At 38.1% G+C, this 20,949-nt stretch overlaps 1 protein-coding gene across 1 annotated transcript in view; it reads right to left on the reverse strand.

Annotated features, from left to right (window-relative positions):
* Positions 1 to 308: 308 nt before the first annotated feature.
* LOC113406307 (N-alpha-acetyltransferase 16, NatA auxiliary subunit-like) overlaps positions 309 to 20,949 on the reverse strand; it is a 57,621-nt gene continuing 36,980 nt past the window's right edge. The window contains exons 8-18 of the mRNA XM_026650460.1: positions 11,046 to 11,118; positions 10,635 to 10,804; positions 10,117 to 10,269; positions 8,105 to 8,233; positions 7,292 to 7,505; positions 4,908 to 5,101; positions 4,369 to 4,477; positions 3,457 to 3,555; positions 2,977 to 3,120; positions 1,385 to 1,482; positions 309 to 1,079 (exon numbers count right to left, since the gene is read on the reverse strand). Coding sequence (XP_026506245.1) covers positions 879 to 1,079; positions 1,385 to 1,482; positions 2,977 to 3,120; positions 3,457 to 3,555; positions 4,369 to 4,477; positions 4,908 to 5,101; positions 7,292 to 7,505; positions 8,105 to 8,233; positions 10,117 to 10,269; positions 10,635 to 10,804; positions 11,046 to 11,118 — 1,584 coding nt within the window. The 3' untranslated portion in view covers positions 309 to 878. The remainder of the gene's footprint in view (positions 1,080 to 1,384; positions 1,483 to 2,976; positions 3,121 to 3,456; positions 3,556 to 4,368; positions 4,478 to 4,907; positions 5,102 to 7,291; positions 7,506 to 8,104; positions 8,234 to 10,116; positions 10,270 to 10,634; positions 10,805 to 11,045; positions 11,119 to 20,949) is intronic.

A 20,949-nucleotide genomic window follows, 5' to 3' on the forward strand; every position in this document is an offset into this window, starting at 1 on the left:
TTTAATGGAGGTATACAGTAAACTTACCAGTGAATTTTTATGATCCTGAGGAGAACCATATTCCCCATTATTGTACCTTATGCATCTGCCCAAAACTGGAGTAGCTTTTCCAAACCAATAAGTGGCAGTGAAAAAAGAAATAAGACAGGCAGACAGACAATGGTATCTAAACAGGATCATATTCACTATTATTTCAGGGAATTACATGTACTCAACTGTTTTTTAAAATGTTAAACCATTCAAAAACGTAAGGAAACAATAGCTATGGAACAAAAGGTAGAAAGAAAAGAGTTTTTGAAAACTCTTACTATCAATTTTTAACCAAACCTCCATATCCACCAGCACTAGTTCCATATAAGACACAGAATTGACAAGAAACATGCAAACAGCCAACATTTACAGTTATGTGCTTCAAAAGAAACCAAAATGACCAAAATTAAAGAAACCAAAACAAACAGAAAAAGATGAGGGGATGATACAAGCAGCACTTTTCAGTCTTAATTTGCTAAAATCTGCTCAACTGATAATTTCATTACCAAGAAATTATTATACTTACTTCTATATATAACAACACTTAGGTGAAAGTAGTCTTTAATGTCCATAATTTGGGGATTTTGTTGTTGAATTTGGGGATTTTAAAAGACTTAAAACAGTACAAGAATAAACATGACAAATGTTGATTAGAGATAATGTTTACATAAACATTGGCAGTTCTTTTTGGATGAAAAACACGCTAATAGCATACTCCATATTCATTTAACCATCCAAATATTTCATTTTATACCTGTAAGATATAAAAACTGCATCCTGGAAAAGTAAACCTGATCTGCATCCCACCAGTCTGTAGGTATAGTCAAATATTTTATTTGTACACTACTTCAAATTTCATTGGACAGCACATCATGGTTAACGGCTGTATGGTTCACTGATGCAAAGCTACTGTCATCCTCATTTGTGGCAGGCATAAAGGCAGACGTAAAAGGAAACAGTTTATGACATGCTGTCCGATACTCTTCATACTGGGTGTGGCAGCTTCCGAAGCTGCCATCAAGCAGTGCCTCGAAAACCTTTGTTAAAGTCTAAAGAAACAAGAGCAACAGTTAAATTTAGTCTAGACTATTTTATTACTAAAGAAAACATGGGGCTCTCTAAATCTCGCTTGCATGATTAATGAATGTTGTGCCCTCTGCTGGCAATAAGTCTCATTGTCCTTGTTTACAGAGGTCTGACATCAAGAATATAATTTTAACCAAAATAAAAATATTCTTTTTAATATTAATAATCAAGATTCAGAAAAATTACTGTGTATATGTATCTTGTGCTTCATATAACACACCTACTTTGTCCCTAAATATACAAAGAGGTTACAATTAAATTAGTTTACCTTCACATTTTTGTCTCTCATAGTTTCATCTAATCTAGTAGCAATAGCAATAGCTTTCTCTTGTCTTGATTTGTCCAGGAAATACATCATCTTAGCACCTTAAGCAAAAGGAAAAAAAAAAAAACCCACACATTTGATCAGATACTGACAACATACAAGTACAATACTTGATTTATTGTAAAATTATAAACTGATACAGAAAACAATCCAAAAAAAAAGAAGATATTGTGGATTGGGGCTTTCTACAGATTTTAGAACATATAAATTTTTCCATCCATTATATTTTGTATAAGAAAATTATATTTTCACATTTTACTTATTATAAGTGATGACACAGCAAAAATATTTGATAGTACATTAAGAGCATAAGGATAAAGTAAAGCTGTAGCTCTGCTACTGACAAAAATGAAATGCTCACTGGAAACTTTGTTTCACGTTTTCACTAAAATGTTAATAGAAATAGGATGCCTGAGGCAAGAGTTAATAAGGCAAGAGAGGTCAACAGGCAGAATAGGGAAACAATATCTAGATAACTAAGTCGTTCAAGTCAGCATGCTAGTTGAGCTGCACCCTACAATGATAAAGGAACTGGCAGATGTCTTTTTAGAACTATTGTGAATTATTTTTAAAAAGCTCTGGAGTTAAGGTGAGCTGCTAGAATAATGATAATTAATCGTGTTGGCAGGTATGACAGGTCTTTAAGCGACTTATCAGAAGAATTACAAATTTATGTAATTTGGCATCCTACCGGAATAAGTCCAATGGCATGAACAGACATTTCCCCTCTCCCAAATATGCAACACACACAAACTAAATAAGCACACAACCTACTAGCAAGGAAAAATATCATAAAAAGTATGGTTTTGACCTAAAAAGTAACTAAGTAAAAGCAGCACCATCTTACTCAGATCCATTCCTTGTCTGTAATTCAGTCTCATATTTGCTTACTATATTCTTTTCTCAGTAAGTTTTTATAGCTTTCTATTCCTGATTGCTCTACAGGCTCCTATACAATGAATGGGGACAGATAGGTGCCTAAAAATATAATCCACAAAACCCAGCATGCTAGATGGGGAGCTGTGTACGTAAGCCAATAGAAGATGCTGAGAAGAGTGTGGGCTACGCTCCGACCCTCTCATGGAAATAGGCGCTTCCCTGCAGCCTGGACTCATGTGCCTATCTCTGCTTGCAATCCGTCATTACCTAGTGTTGTGAATAGCAGCAGTGAAAGTTACTAGTCTTGTTCTTTCATTCTGTTGCTGCTGCTTTGAAAAGCTATGAGCAGAAGCAGAGGCACTCCAGCTGAGTGGAAAATAAGGAGCGAGGATTGTTTACATTACAAAGGTTTTTTGAGACCACAAGGGATAGAATCTTATGTTTTCTTTTAAAATAAATCCTGTAGAAACGGAAAGCTTCCCACATGAGGCAGAGAGTGGGCAAGTGGATTATTAAAGCCCTTCAAACAAACAGAAATGTCAAAAATAATTTGCATCTGAGCCTCTGACATTCTGATTGGAATGAAGTACAGAGAAAGACATTAACTTAATTATTTACCATCATTTAACATTTTCATAGCATCAAAATAAACAAACCTGAGAGCAGATGCAGAATGGAGGTAGCATTATATTTGAGAAACTCTTCATTAAAACTTTCCAAATCTTTGTTAACAAAAATTTTCTGCATTTCTTGAGTTAGGACCTTGTTCACAATTTCTGGGAGATTACTATGATCAGATACTTAGGAAAAGAAAAGCAGAAAAAGTTACCATTGCTGCTATTGTTCTGCAAATACACCTCTTTAGCATGTACACACACACACACACACACACACACACACACACACACACACACACTCTTACACACTTTATGATTGAAATCAGTATTACAGAAGTCAATATTTTACCATCTTTGGTTTTCAGCAAAACATTAAATGGCTTCAATAGGTTCTGATGAAATTGTGAACACTTTGTATATAAATGCAATTTTTTTGCCGTGTATGTTATTTTAAATATTTTAGTGTTTCTATAGTATTTAGACACTATAAAATATCTACAGCAGTTTCATTGTACATACCAGATTTAGAGAATTTAATCAAACATTCATGTAGCCATGGGTTATTATTGTTGATAGCAAAAGCTCTCTTGACAGACTGCAACATTAACAGAAACTTTCCTATGCAAAAAACAAGAACCAAAAAACCAAAACCAAGGTTAAATACGTCTCTAACTTTTTGTGTTCCTTTAAATGTCATTGCAGACACCTACCCAAATCCTTAACTTTCTCATAAACATACTCCCAAATGCCCAAAACCTTTAGATTTAGTTAAAAAAGTAAGTTAGGTACATTTTTACTCTCTTCTTTTCAGAAATTAAAAAAAAAAATCTGTGTTTTTTTACAAAGTGATGATAGCAATATTTTCTGAAAAATCCAGCAACCATGTAATAGAAGTATAATATTTAGGTGTCTAGCTTTTACAGGAAGTTATGTCCCCAAATCCTTTGCAGTTTCATTAGTAAATCTAATGCAAATAATAGAAACACTAAGTCTTATGCAGAATTGTCATATCTGTACTCTCAATACCCAGATATAAAATACATATAACGTGGCAGCCCCTAACATCATTCCATTATAAAAAAAGCTGCTGCTCACTATTATTAGCAACATTGCATCAGGTACATTAGTCTAATTTTTTTAATTGCTGAAGAATTACAACTAGAAATATTTTTTCCTCCATATCATCTAATTAGCATATAATCACAAATTCCTTTATTCTTAAAGTCAGTTTTAAGAACAAATTATGTGCTGCCAAACAAAGGTGACATGGCATACATTAAGTTTTCTGTAATATTTATCCACTAATGCTGGGCATGATGGAAACTCTTGCCTCAGTATGTTAGTAAATGTAGACTACAGTTGGGTAAAAATAGGCTGAAATAAAGGATTAGAACATTTGGAGAAAAAAATTAAAACTTGCATATACTTTACCTTTTCTAAAGTATATTTCAAATGCTAACAGATGTGTGTCTATGTTATCTGCAACAAGATTCTTAAGTGGCATAAGGAACTTAATAGCTTCCTCTAATGGATTTTTGACCTGTTTTAATAGAAGACGAAATTAAAGTTACATAAAGGAGGCATCTATCACTAACATACATCTTTTAAAAAGATGAAGCTTTCCATGAAGCTCAACCACCATGCAGTGACAGATTAGCCCTTTTGTTTTTTGAGAAAAAAAAAAAAAAACCACACACACCAGTCCTGGTCCCACTATGCACAGCAAGCAAAAGAGTGCTTCAATCACCTATCTGATTTCTAGAGTATTGGCACAAAACAGAAAAATCTTCATTTATACCCCAGAATGAATTATCTACAGAGTTTAAGAGATCACACAGCCAACCAATAAACCATGACGACACCTGTCTGAAGTACAATCTTCCAGAAGTGTGTGGGGATGGGGTGGCCAAAGAGAATATCATAAGATGAAACTGCCATAAATTTTACATAACAAATAACACAATGCTTACTCTTTCCAGTTTTTCAGGAATTAATTCTTCCTTGGGACCACTAGTTTCCTCCTCTTCCTCATCTCGTTTTTTCTTTTGAGTCTTTTGCTGTCGTTCTCTTTCTGCATGCTTTCTCTCCTCTTCAAGTTTAGCTTTCTTCTGTGCTCTTCTCTGCTTGCTAAGCATTTTTTTCAGTTCTTTGGCTGACAGGTTTTCTATAGATAAAATAAAATAGTTTAATTTAACGTCTGATTTATACATAGACTCAAAATTTCAACAATAATCTTGGTTTTTCCTCAAACAATATATGGGCATCTCTAGACTTTTCATATAGGGAAAGGAGAGATGTATTTATACAAAAATTTCAAAAAGAAACCTTTTCACTTATCAGTAAAATGCACCAATTACTACGTAGTCTAATATTACTGGACATTACACATCCAACACAAAACATTTTGTATCTTAAATGCCAAGGTTTATATAAATAATATAAAACTGAAAGTCCAGAAACTTAGAAGTGTTCATTTAAACCGTGAGTCAGATGAAATGCGAAGTTTGGAAATCTCATTATATTATTTACATCCTTTATTAGAACACTTTGTACTCACACAGTGCCTTTCATCCAAAGATCTCAGGTGGCCCAACAAAAGGTGGATGACATTTTTCTTGGAGGCTAAACTTAAATTCACCTATTACCCTTAGTTCAATATCATCTTAATGCTCTTGGTAAGATCTACTGGAAACCTCCTAAAACATTATTATTAAAGGGTGCAAACACTCCGGTGTAAGTGCATAGACTTAAATTTAACTTAGAAGGTAGTATAACTATTATATAGCATAAATAATTTATATACAGCTAATGTACTAGGTGCTTTGTTGAGGAGCTTACACTATAAACAGACAGACAACTTGGCGGAGAAAGGAAAAGTGACATAAGTGCATTGAGCTGTGCTGTAAAACATGCATCTTGTTATACACTATATATTGTGTAATGTATTATACTCTGAAGGGAGGACAAGGATTTATTGGTCTCACATATGTCAATTCTTCCTGTCCTTTAAAAAAAAAATTAAATTATCATCTTTGAATTTCTTCCCCTTGGTCAATGCTGTCTCAACATTAAGATGCTCTGGATATATGCAATATTCTAGTTGCAGCATCACTGGTGCATAGGTGGGAAGTAAAATTTTTAGATGTTTTGCAGGCATACTGCATTTGAAGAACCTCATAACTAATTTACTCACCATTATTACCCCCTTAGATCCTTCACATTTACACTTTGAAAAAATATTTTTCCCAATGAATACCAGTTTCAGATTATTTCCCAGATGTATTCACTTGTATTTTGCCAAGCTGAAACTCAATTTACTTCCTGTACATAATTCTAACTTCTCTACGTGTCTCTGTATCTTTTCCCCAGGCAGAGTGGTGTGTGTAAAATACCTATATTATTAATATACCATATATACTCCTTCATAAGCCAAATATTTTTGGTAAAAAAGAGACGCATCAAAGAGCCGGGGGTCGGCTTATAAACGGGTCTACACTAAAATTTGATTATTTTAAACTCTATGGAATCATTGAATTGAATATCTAATACATTGTTGTTTTGTTTACCTGGAGCATCTGCAGACATGGAGTCCTTCAGCTCCCTGTGGCCGCGGTTTGCTGTTCCTAGCCAATGGGAGCTGTGGGAAGTGGCATGCCACTTCCCACAGCTCCCATTGGCTGGGAACGGCAAACCGCAGCCACCGGAAGCTGAGGGGCTCCATGCCTGCAGACGCTCCAGGTAAAGAAAACGTCCCGACCCGCCAGTGGCTTACCCTGATGGCCAGGAGCCAAAGTTTGCCAACCCCTGAAATATAGGGTCGGCTTATGAAAGGGTCATACAGTTTTTGCTATTTTTACCTAACCATCTTGGGGGGTCAGCTTATAAACGAACGGGCTAATGAACAAGTATATACGGTATTAACTACATTAGGTCTAACACCAATTACTGCAGCAATCCATTGACTACCTTCCGGAACCTAAACTCAATACATGATTGTTTTATCATTACCTCTTCATTTATTATTTTCCTGGTTTAAGATCTATGTAGTGGTGTTCATATCTAAAACAAGATAAAATTTTAGAAGGTATTTTATATACACCAAATGCTTTACTAAATTCAACCGACATCTGTCTTTTGTTCAACTACTAATTTTGTAATTTGATAAAAAAGCTTGTCGGCAATAATATTTATTCTTGACTATTTCTTTTCAGTCACTGATCAAACATTCAAGGATAGAAAACGAAAACTTCTGTATGGTACAATATATAATAATTTTATAGCATGCAATGTTATTTAGCTTAGTAAATTTTAATTTGTTTTATGTACACATTGGCCTGCATTACTGCCTAGGTACCTGAATTCACTTCTTGTTCTTTGCTTTCATTGGTCAGAGGATTATCATGTAGTTTCAAGTAGATTTCAATTGCTGATCGAGCAGCCTTGAAATAGAAGGCATGTTTCCTGAGAACATCTTCCAATCTCAGAAGGTCTACATAGGCCCGAAGAGTCATCTTTCTCATGCAGTATGTGTGGAAGTCAAACTGATCATCTGTTATCTCAAAAAAATGCTTAAAAAAAAACAAAAAACCAAGATCATACTTAAATCCTTTCACTGATTTTCTGTTCATTACCATCTAGATACAAAGTGGAGTAACAATTAGCATTATTTGCAGCCCCGACATATCTACCATGGAAAATAAGAGAGAACCATTTACTGTAGAAATGTAGTTAAGAGAAATCTCCCCTCCATCTCTTTAAAAAAGAAAGCTAATTTAATTTACCTAAAAAACAAACCCCCCTCCCATTGATGCGAACAGCAATTTTTATTGTTCCGATTCCATCAGAAAATACTACCCCATTTTATTTTGTTTTTAAACAGTGTCTACATGTTTGAACAGATAGAAGAGAGATGGCACAAAGCAATGTAAGAATAGTTTTAGATAATAGCATGTCAAAAAGATTTATGGTTATTGGATTTTTCGTTTAACAAAAAAAGATCGGTTATCCATTAAGTTAACACGCTGATTGTATAGCATTTTTTAAAACTGCAGTATCAAGATTTTTAAATGTGAAGAATGGCATGCTGAACTGATTGATGCAACCAATATTTACACTGCATTATGAAAAAATTTATATAGGAAACAGACCAATCTTTTTACCTACTTACCCTTTCCACTTCATGACATTTTTTCAAGGCATCACCATACTTCGCTAGTCTCTGATAAGCTGAAGCGCATTCAGTCTGGAACCACATACACTGCATCTCATTTAGATTTTCCATAGCAGATGTCCCTTCCTAAAACGAAGATATTCATAACTGGTTAAACCAATAATTTATCAACTGCTGTTTTCCCCCCCCCCCCCCCACACGTGACTTTTGTTACTAAACAACCATTCATTCATCTATAAACACATTTACAATACAATAAAAAATGGCTATAATTGCAAAACCTCCCTTATTAAATAATTATTGACATTCTGAAAAAGAAAAAAATAACTTCTGCTCCAGCTGATTCTTCTTCCAGCCTCCTTGTTTCTTTAAGTGGTACTTCTGCAAAGCCACATGGGCACAGATTAATATACTTGAAAAATAATTCATTTTGCAGGGTAATATCTCAATATTTTTTCAAGATAAATTCAAACAAAAAAAGAGACAATTCCCTCTTCTAAGATTAAGAGGCAGTGAAATATCAGACTCATTTTTATGAGAATCCTTAAGTTTTTGAAGGAGTAGTTTATTCTTTTTTGCCTGAATCAGAGGAAGCACCTGCTAGTTTAAAACCAACAGGTATATTTACTGGTTTGTTGACAGTACCTCTACTGACTCCAAACAGAATTTTTATACTCTGGATTTGGAATATTAAAAAAAAAAAAATTAAGGAGGATTGTAGAATTTTTGTTTTATAAATTTCAAGATTTTAGATCAATAAAAACTATTGAAAAAATTGGAAGGCACGTTCTATAAACTATCAAAATAATGACATACAAGAAACCAAGTTTGCCACCAAATTCTCAAAACATTTAAGAGGAAAGGAAAACACTACTAAACAATCTAATTCTGACATAAGTTATTTAACACAAATGTATCTTTGGCTTAATTCTGTATTATCAATTAAACTATAGATACAGTAGATGGCATTACTACATATGAAGAAAATACTACAATTTTGTTCCATTAATAGATGAAAAATAAATATTTTTCTTCAAGTCAGCTGATAAAAATATCAATAAACATCTAGCTCAAAACTTTCATAGTCAGATTATTCAACAGCCAAAGACTTCCATTGATATTCTAAGAAAAAAAGACATCTTGTTTTCCACAGTACAAAAAACTTTATACAGAAACTAAATAGCACACTAAATCAAACCAGATCCTCCCCCCACTCTGTTTATGGGAATCATCAGACTACACTGTGGATTTCTACAATTTCTGGAAACTGACAAGCGGTGAGCACCTTAGGTAAGAGATGGTATTTTTGAAGTGCTGCTTAAATTTCTGGAACTATGCAAACGGTTTTGCAGTGAGAACCTTAGTTTTTATACTCATGTGAATGCAGACATTGTGGATTTTATAAGCAGGGGGCTACAAGCTAAGTTTTCAGGAGTGCATAAAAGTGGCTTAGTAAGCTAAATCCCATTTTCAAGTTAAATCAATGGGAATTAGGCACTTACTATTTAGGTGCTTTTGAAAATCCTAATAGATGTCTATCTGCATCTTTAGGTGCCAAAATAGCTTTGAAAATCTGGCCCTTAGAAGCCTAAGTCTTATTGAAATGACTTGGATTCAACATGAACAATTTGAAATGCAGCAGATTTGTTCTTAAACAATTAGTCCAAGTTACATAGCTTGACAATGACAATTTTCCAAGACAAGACAGCTATCAAGTGCGTTCCACAAAGTGATTTACTCCTGTACGTGTGGCAATGAATAAACATTTCTGGAGTAACATCTGTGCTACATCATAGTCTGCTAGAAAATTATTTATTACTAATATTAAGTTATAATTACACAGGCAAGCATACCTTAACAATGGACAAATATCTCTAAATGGATAGATTTCTGTTGTCGCTCAAATCAGTTACTCTGGCAGAGATGTGGTATCAGATAATTACATTTGATATATGTGATTTTCCAAATGAAAATACTACAAACCCCCTCTTTAAAACAATATTTCCTACCCTTGTAAACTTGGAACACATCTCCTCTGCATCTTTCACCATATTTGCTCGGAGCATATATTTTGCACATTTGGAGTTGATGAATCTATCTGCTGTATCCAAAGACTGTGCTTCATCCATCCATTTGGCAGCTTCCTTGAGATTACCTACATGCTGTTATGGGGGAAAAAGTCAGTTATATTTCATTATTAAATATATTTTTGACTAAATATAGACATTTATAGCTATTAGTACTTTGGCACCAGGATTTATAAGCACCTTAGAAATATTAAGGATAGATTTTAGTCTTTTTTTCCTGTGGACTTTCCAAAATGACCACTCATCGTAAGTTATGATGCTTTACTCCATATTATAAACAAACTGGAAAGTGTGTTTACATTTTCTGATTGACAGAACAGAGTGTCAAATAAAAAACAGAACAAATGCCCAAAACCAGAAAATCACACTTATGAAAATTTCAACTGAGTAAGGGACCTCTCATAGCCTAAAATAAGACACATTTAATTTAACTTTTTTACCTTGTAAATTTTTGCTTTTAAATAGAACAGTTCTATTAATGTTGGAGTGCTTGCAATTGCAGCATTAATGTATTCCAAGGCCAATGAACACTGGCCAAGTTTGTCAAAGTGCTGTGCCAGGAAATAACGAACCCAAAGTAGTGTCGTTGGGGGCTCCTTCTCTCCATTTTCTGTAACAAAACAGATATAAAATTACAGTGGCCAATAAGGCTGAAGACTTCATTTGGGGAAAAAACACAAAGAAACTTGACAAATTCAGCAAATATTTGCTAAATTGTTTTTATTTGCAAAAAGGTAGAGATATAACTATTCTCTGGCAAAAGGCAGCAGCACTCCAACAATTATTGATAACTGTTAATACAGGGATTAGTAACTGAAATGTAATTTTAATACCTGTCTATTGAAACTTACCATATGGACTAAAAAAGTCACAGGTTTTCAGAGAGGCTTCGTAACCAGTAACAAGTTCTTGAATTATTTCTACCTATATATGAAAAATATAAATTTAAAGATTTGCCTTAAAATACTATAAATGTTGGAAATAGGATCATGTTCACATTTTTACAGTTATAGCAAATCACCTAAAAATACACTGAAGCAGTGTTTATGGAACTACACTAAAATAAACAGACACTTAACTGGGAAAAAAACTGGATGGATCACGTGTGTATTCTAGAAACAGCAATGAGGCGCGGGGCCAGCCTGCAGAGCCAGCGGAGCGCCTGAGGGTAGCGGTGTGCATATGGCAGAAACAGCAATTACTGTTCCTCATCACTTTCACAATATACCTTTTGTTCATCCATGGTAGCTGTTCTGCATTTTTCCCCCACTACATATTCTTGAAAATGAACTATCAAAACTCAGTTAAATGTATTTGATTAGTCACCCCCTCCCAAGGGCTGCTTAGGAAATATTTTAGGTACTTCAATTTTTGAATGCTCAACTTGAGACAACTTGAAGAGGGTTTGTTTCTGAAGAAGGCTGCAAGTATGCTTCTCATAAGGATGAAGGGTGGAAAGGGGTCTCTGGCTGAGTCCCTGTGAAATGACTACATGAACGCTGCTGGGATTTTATTGAGTTATTAATGATGAGGGCAGTTAGAACCTTGGTTATGATATAAAATTATTCTACTTAACTGCCAGGGGGCAAATTTGTCACATACACATGGAAGATATATAGCACAGCTATGCATAGTCCTAACTCAGGAAGTTCCTTCAAGAGGAAATGCAGCCAAACTCCAAACCTGGAGACAATGGGACTTTCTGTGCCTGCGTCCTGTAGATAACTAACTGCTTGGTTTGCAAAATAACGCAAGGGGGGGGGGCAAGTAGATGAACAATAAGGGGGTCATAAGAGGGACAGATACATGTAGCTTGCTAATTATGTATGGTAATGATAGCAAATTTTGGCCAATCATAGAGCGATAGATTATCATAAGCAACTGCATTTAATGCTTTGGTGTAAGTGTTTTCTTTGTTCTTGCTGACTTATGAGCTCAAACCCAATTGCAATTGAAATAAACGGATCGCCCCTCCCGGAGCTCCTTGCTTGATTAGCTGTGTCCGCCTCTCCTTATTCCTCAGCTGGAACGGACAGGAATTTCTATGACAGTTATATGACTTAGATTTTTAAATCTAAACAAAGAGGCCTGATTTTAAGAAGGTTGATGCTCAACACTTTTTGAAAATCAGGCCCCTTCAATGTCTGAAGTTGGTCACCCAAAAATTGAGGCACCTTAAATCAATAGTCTCTTGAAAATTTAGCCTACAACCTGAAATTTGCATTGTACAATCTTGACACAAATGCGCTCTCTGTGAGTAGTTGCGTAATATCATAAGAACCAATTGATTCTATTCTAGAGCAGACGACTTGGTAGTGCAATGCATCTACTCCTGGAAGCTTTAGAATTCTTTAGCACAATTCATTGTTTTGTAGCTAGGCTAATTGAGATTAAAAGTTGCCTTTCAAGTCTAGCAAGTATCCAACTTCTCAAGGGAACAAGAATAGAAATTAAGATGAACAGAAAATTGTAATATGCATACAAAATACATTACATGATGAAAAGCATTTATATTTTGGGCCGCGCATGGTGCATACGGGAGGGGACAACTCTATGGACCAGTTACATAAATACATTAGCTTTTCACCACCTAAAGATGTAAGTTGAAATCTGGATTGTTACACATAGAAGGTGTTCAGTGAAAACAATCTTGTCTCTATATAAAACAAAATAATTACTAAGAAAAGAATAAATGACGGAAAACCCTGCGAGATTTAAATCTGATGAAATGTGCAACATTTTGAAGACATACTTTTAAAAGTATGAGAATTAAAACACAAAAACTAACGGTCACTCTAGACCACCAAGTGAAGTGGTCAGAAGGGCTTATTTTAGGTAAACACATACCTATCTTAATGTGCCAGGAAATACCAAGTCTTATTTTTCAAAGTAAATTATTTCACATTGGATCTGCTAAGTCCCATGAAGCCATTGTGAACTCTTCAAAAGGGGTTATATTTATGAATGATCATAAAAAGAGAGTTTTGGAAAAATCTCAACAGAAGTCATGTTTCTGGTAAAAAAATAAAATAAAAATCTTAGGACTTACATACTAGCCCCTTTTTCCTCTCATAGACCTAACTTTTAACAAAGGAGGAAAAGTGCTGAAGAGCCACATAGGCAAGTAGACAAAGGAGAGAAAACATTTAGTATTGCTCTCAGACCTGCCCGCTTCCATTTGTTGAAATGGACCGGCAGAAAACCTCTTATACAACCCCTTTCTTTTTTTAAGAGAATATTAAAATACTGAAAATATCAGTTTCCCCTTAAGTAGCAAGCTTGAGGTATATAGCTACACTACACAAACAGAACAAGCCACCTTTCCTTAGTGCTTTTCATTACTAATCTGAAGTGCTCCCAGACTTTAAATTCTTCTCATTTAACTACTGAAAAATTCAGATAATTTTTGTTGTGGTCAAGAAGCTTTACTAGCTTGAGAGTTATTTATGTCAAGAGGAATTAAATCTTCATACTGACTTCAGGAATATTAAATATGCTTCATGAACCAATGCGAGCATTGTCTGGTTCCTAAAGTGACACAAATTCTACTAAATTGCACTCGCTCTTTAACAAGATGCTAAGTTCTTGCCGTGGCGCCAGTGCTCTGGGCTGCAGGGCTGCGAGCTCCTGCCAGGCAACACAGCTGGAAGAGCCACCGGCCTGCCCCAGTGCTCTAGACTGCGCGGCGGCGTGCTGGCTCCAGCCGGACGGCGCGGCTGCCAGTCCTGATGCTCTGAGTGGCATGGTAAGGGCCAGGGGAGCAGGAGATGCCGGGCGGCAGTCAGGGGACAGGGAGCAGGGGGTTGTTGGATAGGCGTGGGAGTCCCGGGGGCCCTGTCAGGGGATGGGGGTGTGGATAGGGGTTGGGGCAGTCAGGGGACAGGGAGCAGAGAGGGTTGGATAGGGAGGGTCCCAGGGGGGCAGTTAGGGGCAGGGGGTCCCAGGAGGGGGCAGTCAGGGGACAAGGAGCGGGGGGGTTGGATGAGTCAGAAGTTCTGGGGGGCGGGGCAGTCAGGTGTGGGAAGTGGGAGAGGGTGGATAGGGGGCAGGGGCCAGGCTGTTTGGGGAGGCACAGCCTTCCCTACCCGGCACTCCATACAGTTTTGGAACCCCGATGTGACCCTCAGGCCAAAAAGTTTGCCCACCCCTGCTCTAGGCAGAAGTACCCATTTCTCTCTTTACTGCAACAGGTAACCTTCATAGTAATCAGGACTTAGACCACATAGAGCTACAGGTCAGCGTTTGCACCCTGCATTATATCTGGAAGTATTATTAAGCCAATGTAGGCTTTTGACAGATGTAACATGCTCTAAACAGCTGCCACAGTTAAGAAAGCAGATCGCCACATTCTGCACTAATTGTAGATTCCAAAAAAAAACTTGAGTGGATAACTACCTCCCTGGTCTCCAAAGCACCTGCTCTTATGACCTGCTCCAAACTTGCTCTTATGACATTTATATAGCATGTTTTCACAGGTACTACTCAGTCAAAATATGAGCTAGTTACATTTGAAAATGAAAGCATTGAATTATGAAGCTAAGCAAAGCCCAATTATATCCTAAGTAAACTCTTCATTGTTTGTGTTTCTCAAATATATATTTTTATTGTACAAACTTAAATGCAAATAATGTGTATGCATCTTAAAGTCATAAGTTATTTGTTATAAATGAATAGGTAATGGATTTCCAAAAATTCCCACAAATGCATTTTCTTAATTATTTTATTCTTGTGCATAAATAGCTCTTCTTGAGTGGACTAGTACTGAAAAATAAACTGTGTTCTCTTAAGTAAGAGGTAGCATGGGGGAAATTAATATGCTTCTGTTAGTGTGATAACTAGTCAATTTGACAGACAAGAATATTTTTAAATAAATCCTTTCAGAGACGAGCACAAAAACTATCCAATTCCATTTTTAGAGACTGCGATGTTAAAATATTGATAAAACTATCTGCTGAATACTGAGTTAATTACATCTTGTATTACAGCAGTTAGTCAAAATATGTTGCATCATGCTAAACCAGGGGTCGGCAACCTCTGGCACGCGGCTCGCCAGGCGCGGGCCGAGGAACGTGCTGGCTGCGGCTTCCCACAGCCCCCATTGGCCTGGAGCGGCGAACCGCGGCCAGTGTCAGCTGGTGGTACCAAGCCGCGATGGGTACTGTGGGTCTCAGAGTCGCTCAAAGACTTAGTGGTCGGTACAGGTCACTGATATTGAAAGAACCTGGAGCCTCAGCTGTACTCTTTTTAGGACATGTGGTCTCTGAAATAGCAGGCCTCTGAGGTGACCTAGACCTCTTAATGCTGACTTTGTGAAGCGATCTAGAGCTTTTTTGGGGGGAAGTCTTGGAGTCCCCCCCCCACTTCCAATTATTTCCTCAGCAGGAGTAACAGGTGAGTGGGCTACAGTGGAGGTTGAAGGGGCACTTTTGTTACCAAAGATCCGTTGTACAGGGGTGGTATCTTGGCATGTGCCTGATCAAGGTTGCAGGGAGCACTATCATGAGAAATCTAAGCTTTATCTTCCTGTTCTTTCTAGACCTACTCCAGAACCCAATACAAACTCGACACCTACAAGGGATATGGATGTCCCCCAGGCAGTGAAGACAGCTAGAGTGCCCATCACTAACATGGATAGACTCCAACAAGTTAGACACCATTTAACCCCAGGACAATTCGGCATATTCCAGAATATGGAAAATGAACTTCAGAAAAGATGACGACAACCTCTCAGGGAGGGAGTGGGAGAGGGAGTGAGAGTGTAAACAAACTTGCAAAAGGTCCCCCAAACTACATATAGAACTAAATTAACTAGTAAACCAACAACAAAATTACCACCTATAACAACTTATACAGGTCAGCTAAGCTACTTTAAGAAATGGGGACCTCAAGTCTTGCTCTGTCTCAGGCCAACGCCGTTGAAGAGGACAAACCACCCTCAATTCCGACACTGCCCTATGTACCGTTGGTAAGGGGTATAAGGATAACTAGGGTGCACATGCGGACTAAACAGGTAATGCTACCAAAAGTCTCTAACCAAAGGCACATGCACATCTGAAGTGGAGCATCCACAGGGACATTACTCAAAGAAGAACCTTGTTTTTATTTATTTTTAGGTATTCCATTATAAGAGTTTTCTGACTCCTTTTGGAATACTTTCCATAGTTTATGCCTTAAACACATGGCTGACAAATCAGCTCACACAGGGCAACAGAAATTTTACAACTTGTTGCTGTGCAAACAGAAATAAGGGAAAGTAGTTGGAATAGAATAGAAGGGCATGGATTTTTCCACACTTTTCCTTGCTGAAGTCTTTTCTAAACCTTCTTCTGAAAGAGCAGAGATTCCTAATTTGTCTCTATAGTAATCCTTCTCGGCTATTTTCCTTGCCAGGCCCAATGAGTGAATTTTCTCTATCTAACAAGTCCTATCTATTTTGTCTGAGTTCCTACTTATTTGAGTTGATTTGTAAAACAATCATTTTGGCTGTAAATAGATATTTACTCACTGCTATCCTAAAAAGGAATACCTTTGAGCAGGAGGAATAAGTAAATACCACCAGTACTGTCATAAACACTTAGTCAGCTTGTTAATTCTTATTAGTGATCCTAGCACAGCTTGTAGAAAAGAACTTTTACCATTTATTTTTAATTAAAGTTTGTCCTAAGTGTCAAAGCGAGCTATTAGCTCTACTTCAGCATTTCTCAAACTGTGGTTGGTGACCACAGATATTTCACAAAATACTTGCTGGTAGTCCACAAAGCTGGTTGGTCATATGATGCTCACTCTCCTTGTTTCCAGCTACTAAGTCACATTAAAAGACGGCTGAAATTAATACTTGCTTAGTATTTCTTTCCAATGTAAAATATTGGGATGTATGTCACAAATGGGAGGGAATGTAGTTTACAACAGTGGCTCTCAAACTTTTTTACTGGTGACCCCTTTCACATAGTAAGCCTCTGAGTGCAACCCCCCTTATAAATTAAAAACACATTTTGTATATTTAACACCATTATAAATGCTGGAGGCAATGTGGGGTTTGGAGTGCGGTTTGGAGGTTGACAGCTCGCAACTCCTCATGTAATAACCTCATGACCCCCGGAGGGGTCCCAACCCCCCGTTTGAGAACCCCTGGTTTACAACAATCTCTGTATCAAGAGTGGGTCCATACTACATAAAGTTTGAGAACAAATGTGCTATTTAATTTGTTAATATTTCTATGCCTGGAAAATAACATGCAACTAAGCCAGCATTGTTAGTTCTTTAACTCCACGCCACTTACAACTCCCGTTTATGAACAAGTGACTGCCCTGTTCAGTAAGTCCGACTTCAAAGTCTTTCCAGCTACAGAATACATCCAGTGCAGTCAAAGACTTTGATTTTAATACTGTGAAAAACACTGAATTATCTAGGACATCCCCTTCAACATGAGGTAAGTCTTTCAGGTCTCCTATGATGTGTGTCAATACTAGGAAAATTTTCTATTAATTTTCTGGCAACATCACAAACTAATTCTGCTCTAAGCAAGTTTTCATGACAGTGCTAGAACACCTATGTCCTGCTTACTCTAACACACTGGGGATAGGACTGGTACAGGTATACCAGAAAAACAGGTACATTTTCTACTGTACACAAGGTCACTGAATATGCAGACAGTCAAACAATAAATCTAAAAGGTGTGAATTTCCCCCATTCATAAGCCAACATAAGACATTTCATTACTAGTGGCCTTAGCTGAAACATCCAGTTCATGTGCCTATCCAGTGTAATGAGCTTTTTATTCCTTTGATAGAAGATATAAAATTGCAAGCTTTAAGACCCCATCAACCCTACAATTTTTACAGTGCTTGTAATCAGTTTGTGACACTGTTGTCTCCGAACATGGTTTGTGCCAACATACAGTACAACAATTAAGACACCGTGCCTAACAAAGTTTGAATATTTCATACTGATTTTGCCAGCAGGCAAGTTCTAGCACTAGTGTTGTGCTGCAAATCAGTCCTAGCACACACATTTTGTGATGCAGAGTGTACTACTAATTAGGTCTACGTAAGTGGGTTAGCCAGTTTGGCTCTCTCTCAGGTATCTGTGTGGGAAGACATGTCATAGGGGTTCACTCCTTGTGCCTGTCTTTCAGGCAATATCCCTTACACAAAGCCATTTCTACAAGACTTTACTGACTACATAACTCAGAAGCATTGAGAAGATTTAAGTTTCTCAGCACTTCCTATTACTGGACACTACAAGTTTTCTTACCATCAGACAGCACTCCACTGGTATTAGAACAGCTGGAAGTGATAGTGTGGACAGACAACAGTAATAAAAACACTCGTGCCTTGTTTACATCAGCAATTCCAAGAGTGATACTGTTATAATACTGTCCAGCAGAAGCCCCAGCAGACTGAGAAATGCAGGGCTCATTCAGATTCTGAACAGCATTTCTAGTGTCTTAAATTTCATAAGACTGGACTTCCTCCTGGGAAGTGTCAATAAAATGGTAGTTCCTGTGGAGAGTCTCCAGCATCATTCAGTTATGAAAATACTGAAAAATGTGACAGGGGATTTCTAAATAGTTTTGAAAAATCATTTAAACACACATTTAGTGTACATTACACTTAGAGTATTATAACTAAGCACTGATACTTATGCTCAGGCCTGGTCTACACTTCAAATTTAGATTGACCTAGTTACATTGCTCAAGAGACAAAAATTCGCATCCCTGAGAGCTGTAGTTAAGCTGAACACCCAGCATAGATATAGTTAGATAGAAAGAAGAATTCTTCTGTCAACCTAGCTACATCCGCTTGGGGAGATGGATTACATACATCACTAGAAATATCCCTCCCATCAGTGTAGGAATCATCTACACTATAGCTCTACAGTGACGCCTGTAGTGTAGACAGACTCTCTCACATAGTTACAGAGGCTAACTACAGTAACTCCTCACTTAAAGTCATCCCGCTTAATGTTGTTTCGTTGCTGATCAATTAGGGAACATACTCATTTAAATTTGTGCAATGCTCCACTCTTACGTTGTTTGGCTGCCTGCTTTCTCCACAGCTGGCAGCCTCCCTACGCCCCCCTCCCTCCCCAGCGCCTCCCGCCCACCTCCCCCCACCTCCTGCCCGGCAGACCCCGCGGATCAGCGCCTTTCCCCCTCCTCCCCCCGCCTCCTGCCCGGCAATCAGCTGGCTTGCGGCGTTTTGGAGGCAGGAGGGAGGGGAGAGAAGCGAGGACTCAGTGCACAGGCTCCCCATCCCTCCTGCCTGCGGCAATCAGCTGGCTTGCGGCGTTCGGGACACAGGGGAGGGAGGGGAAGCCTGCGCGCCGAGTCATCGCTCCTCCCCCCTCCCTTCTGCCCAGGGCAATCAGCTAGCTTGCGGCGTTTTGGAGGCAGGGGGGAAGAGCGAGGACTCGGCGCGCAGGCTCCCCCTCCCTCTCCTGCCTCCTGAACGTGGCAAGCCAGCTGATTGCCCTGGGCAGGAGGGAGGAGCGAGGACTCGGTGCGCCTCCCCCCTCCCTCCCCTACGCAGCAATCAGCTGGCTTGCGGCGTTTAGAAGGGAGGGGAGGGAGGAGCCAGGACGCAGCAAGCAAAGTAAAGGGGGAGGAGGTGGGGGGGAGAAGAGGCGGGTCAAGGGTGGGGGCTTGGGGGAAGGAGTGGAGTGGGCGGGCTGAAGGTTGAACCCCCATCTCTGGTGCTTGTAGAGTATGGGAAGCTGCCCTGGAACCTAACCCCCCCCCCATTTACATTAATTCTTATGGGGAAATTGGATTCGCTTAACATCGTTTCACTTAAAGTCGCATTTTTCAAGAACATAACTAAAACGTTAAGTAAGGAGTTACTGTATTACTGATGCATCACATGTGAAACCAAAACACCTATTCTAAGGCTGCCTAACAATTCCCATTATAAAAAAACCTGGTTCAAATGTTTAAAATTTTAGCAAACTTCAACTAATTAGGTTGGGATTTTCCATGATTGGAGCTTGGGGTTCAATTTATTTTTTGGAAATTCAACCACACACAACGTAGACATTTCCAAGAATATTACTGAAAAGTTTTGCATTGTTTAAAAGTAAAATAATAATAATAAAAAAAATATTCAGACTTAACAATTACCATCTCTTTCTTGTGCCATGATGCAGTAACTTGAAATTTTGCAGGGAGTAGTCCGGGGGTCAGACTGGTGCTTTTTACTGTATTACTGTCCCCATGAAAACCCTTCCAGATTTGGTCAAATTATAAACTGCGGTGGGGAGGGGGAATCCCATTTACAGAGAAGCTATAGAACTTGTCAGAGGCTGTCTCCTTAAATTTCTCAACGTTTCAACTACAATATGCATGCTCCTAGATGCCATTGATTTTTTTCTCCATTGTTCTAAAACAACCACACAGAACTGGATGGAGACAGACAAGATCCTCCTCCTGCTCTTCCTTTCCCTTCTAAACACCCTTCTGGCCTAGGTGAAGTGGCATTCCACTGGGAACCAGTAGACTAAGTTCAAATATTACCTCATCTATTGACTGGGGTTAATAATTCTATGTACTTTTGTCATAACTGTAAAGGGAAGGGTACCAGCCCTCCTGTGTACAATACTACTTGCTAATTATGTCCGGTCTTGTGAGGTGTGCCAACGAGTGGGAAAGCCCCAAGACCAGGTCAAAGCCCCTCTCCAGCCACTACCCATAATTGAGGTCCCATTTTAGCGAGTAGCTGTGGATATTCTGGGTCCTTTCCCAAAGAATACACCCAGAGG

This window comes from Terrapene carolina, unplaced genomic scaffold (assembly GCF_002925995.2).
Source record: "Terrapene carolina triunguis isolate 2854851 unplaced genomic scaffold, T_m_triunguis-2.0 Scaffold17, whole genome shotgun sequence".
NCBI classification, from domain to species: Eukaryota; Metazoa; Chordata; order Testudines; family Emydidae; genus Terrapene; species Terrapene triunguis.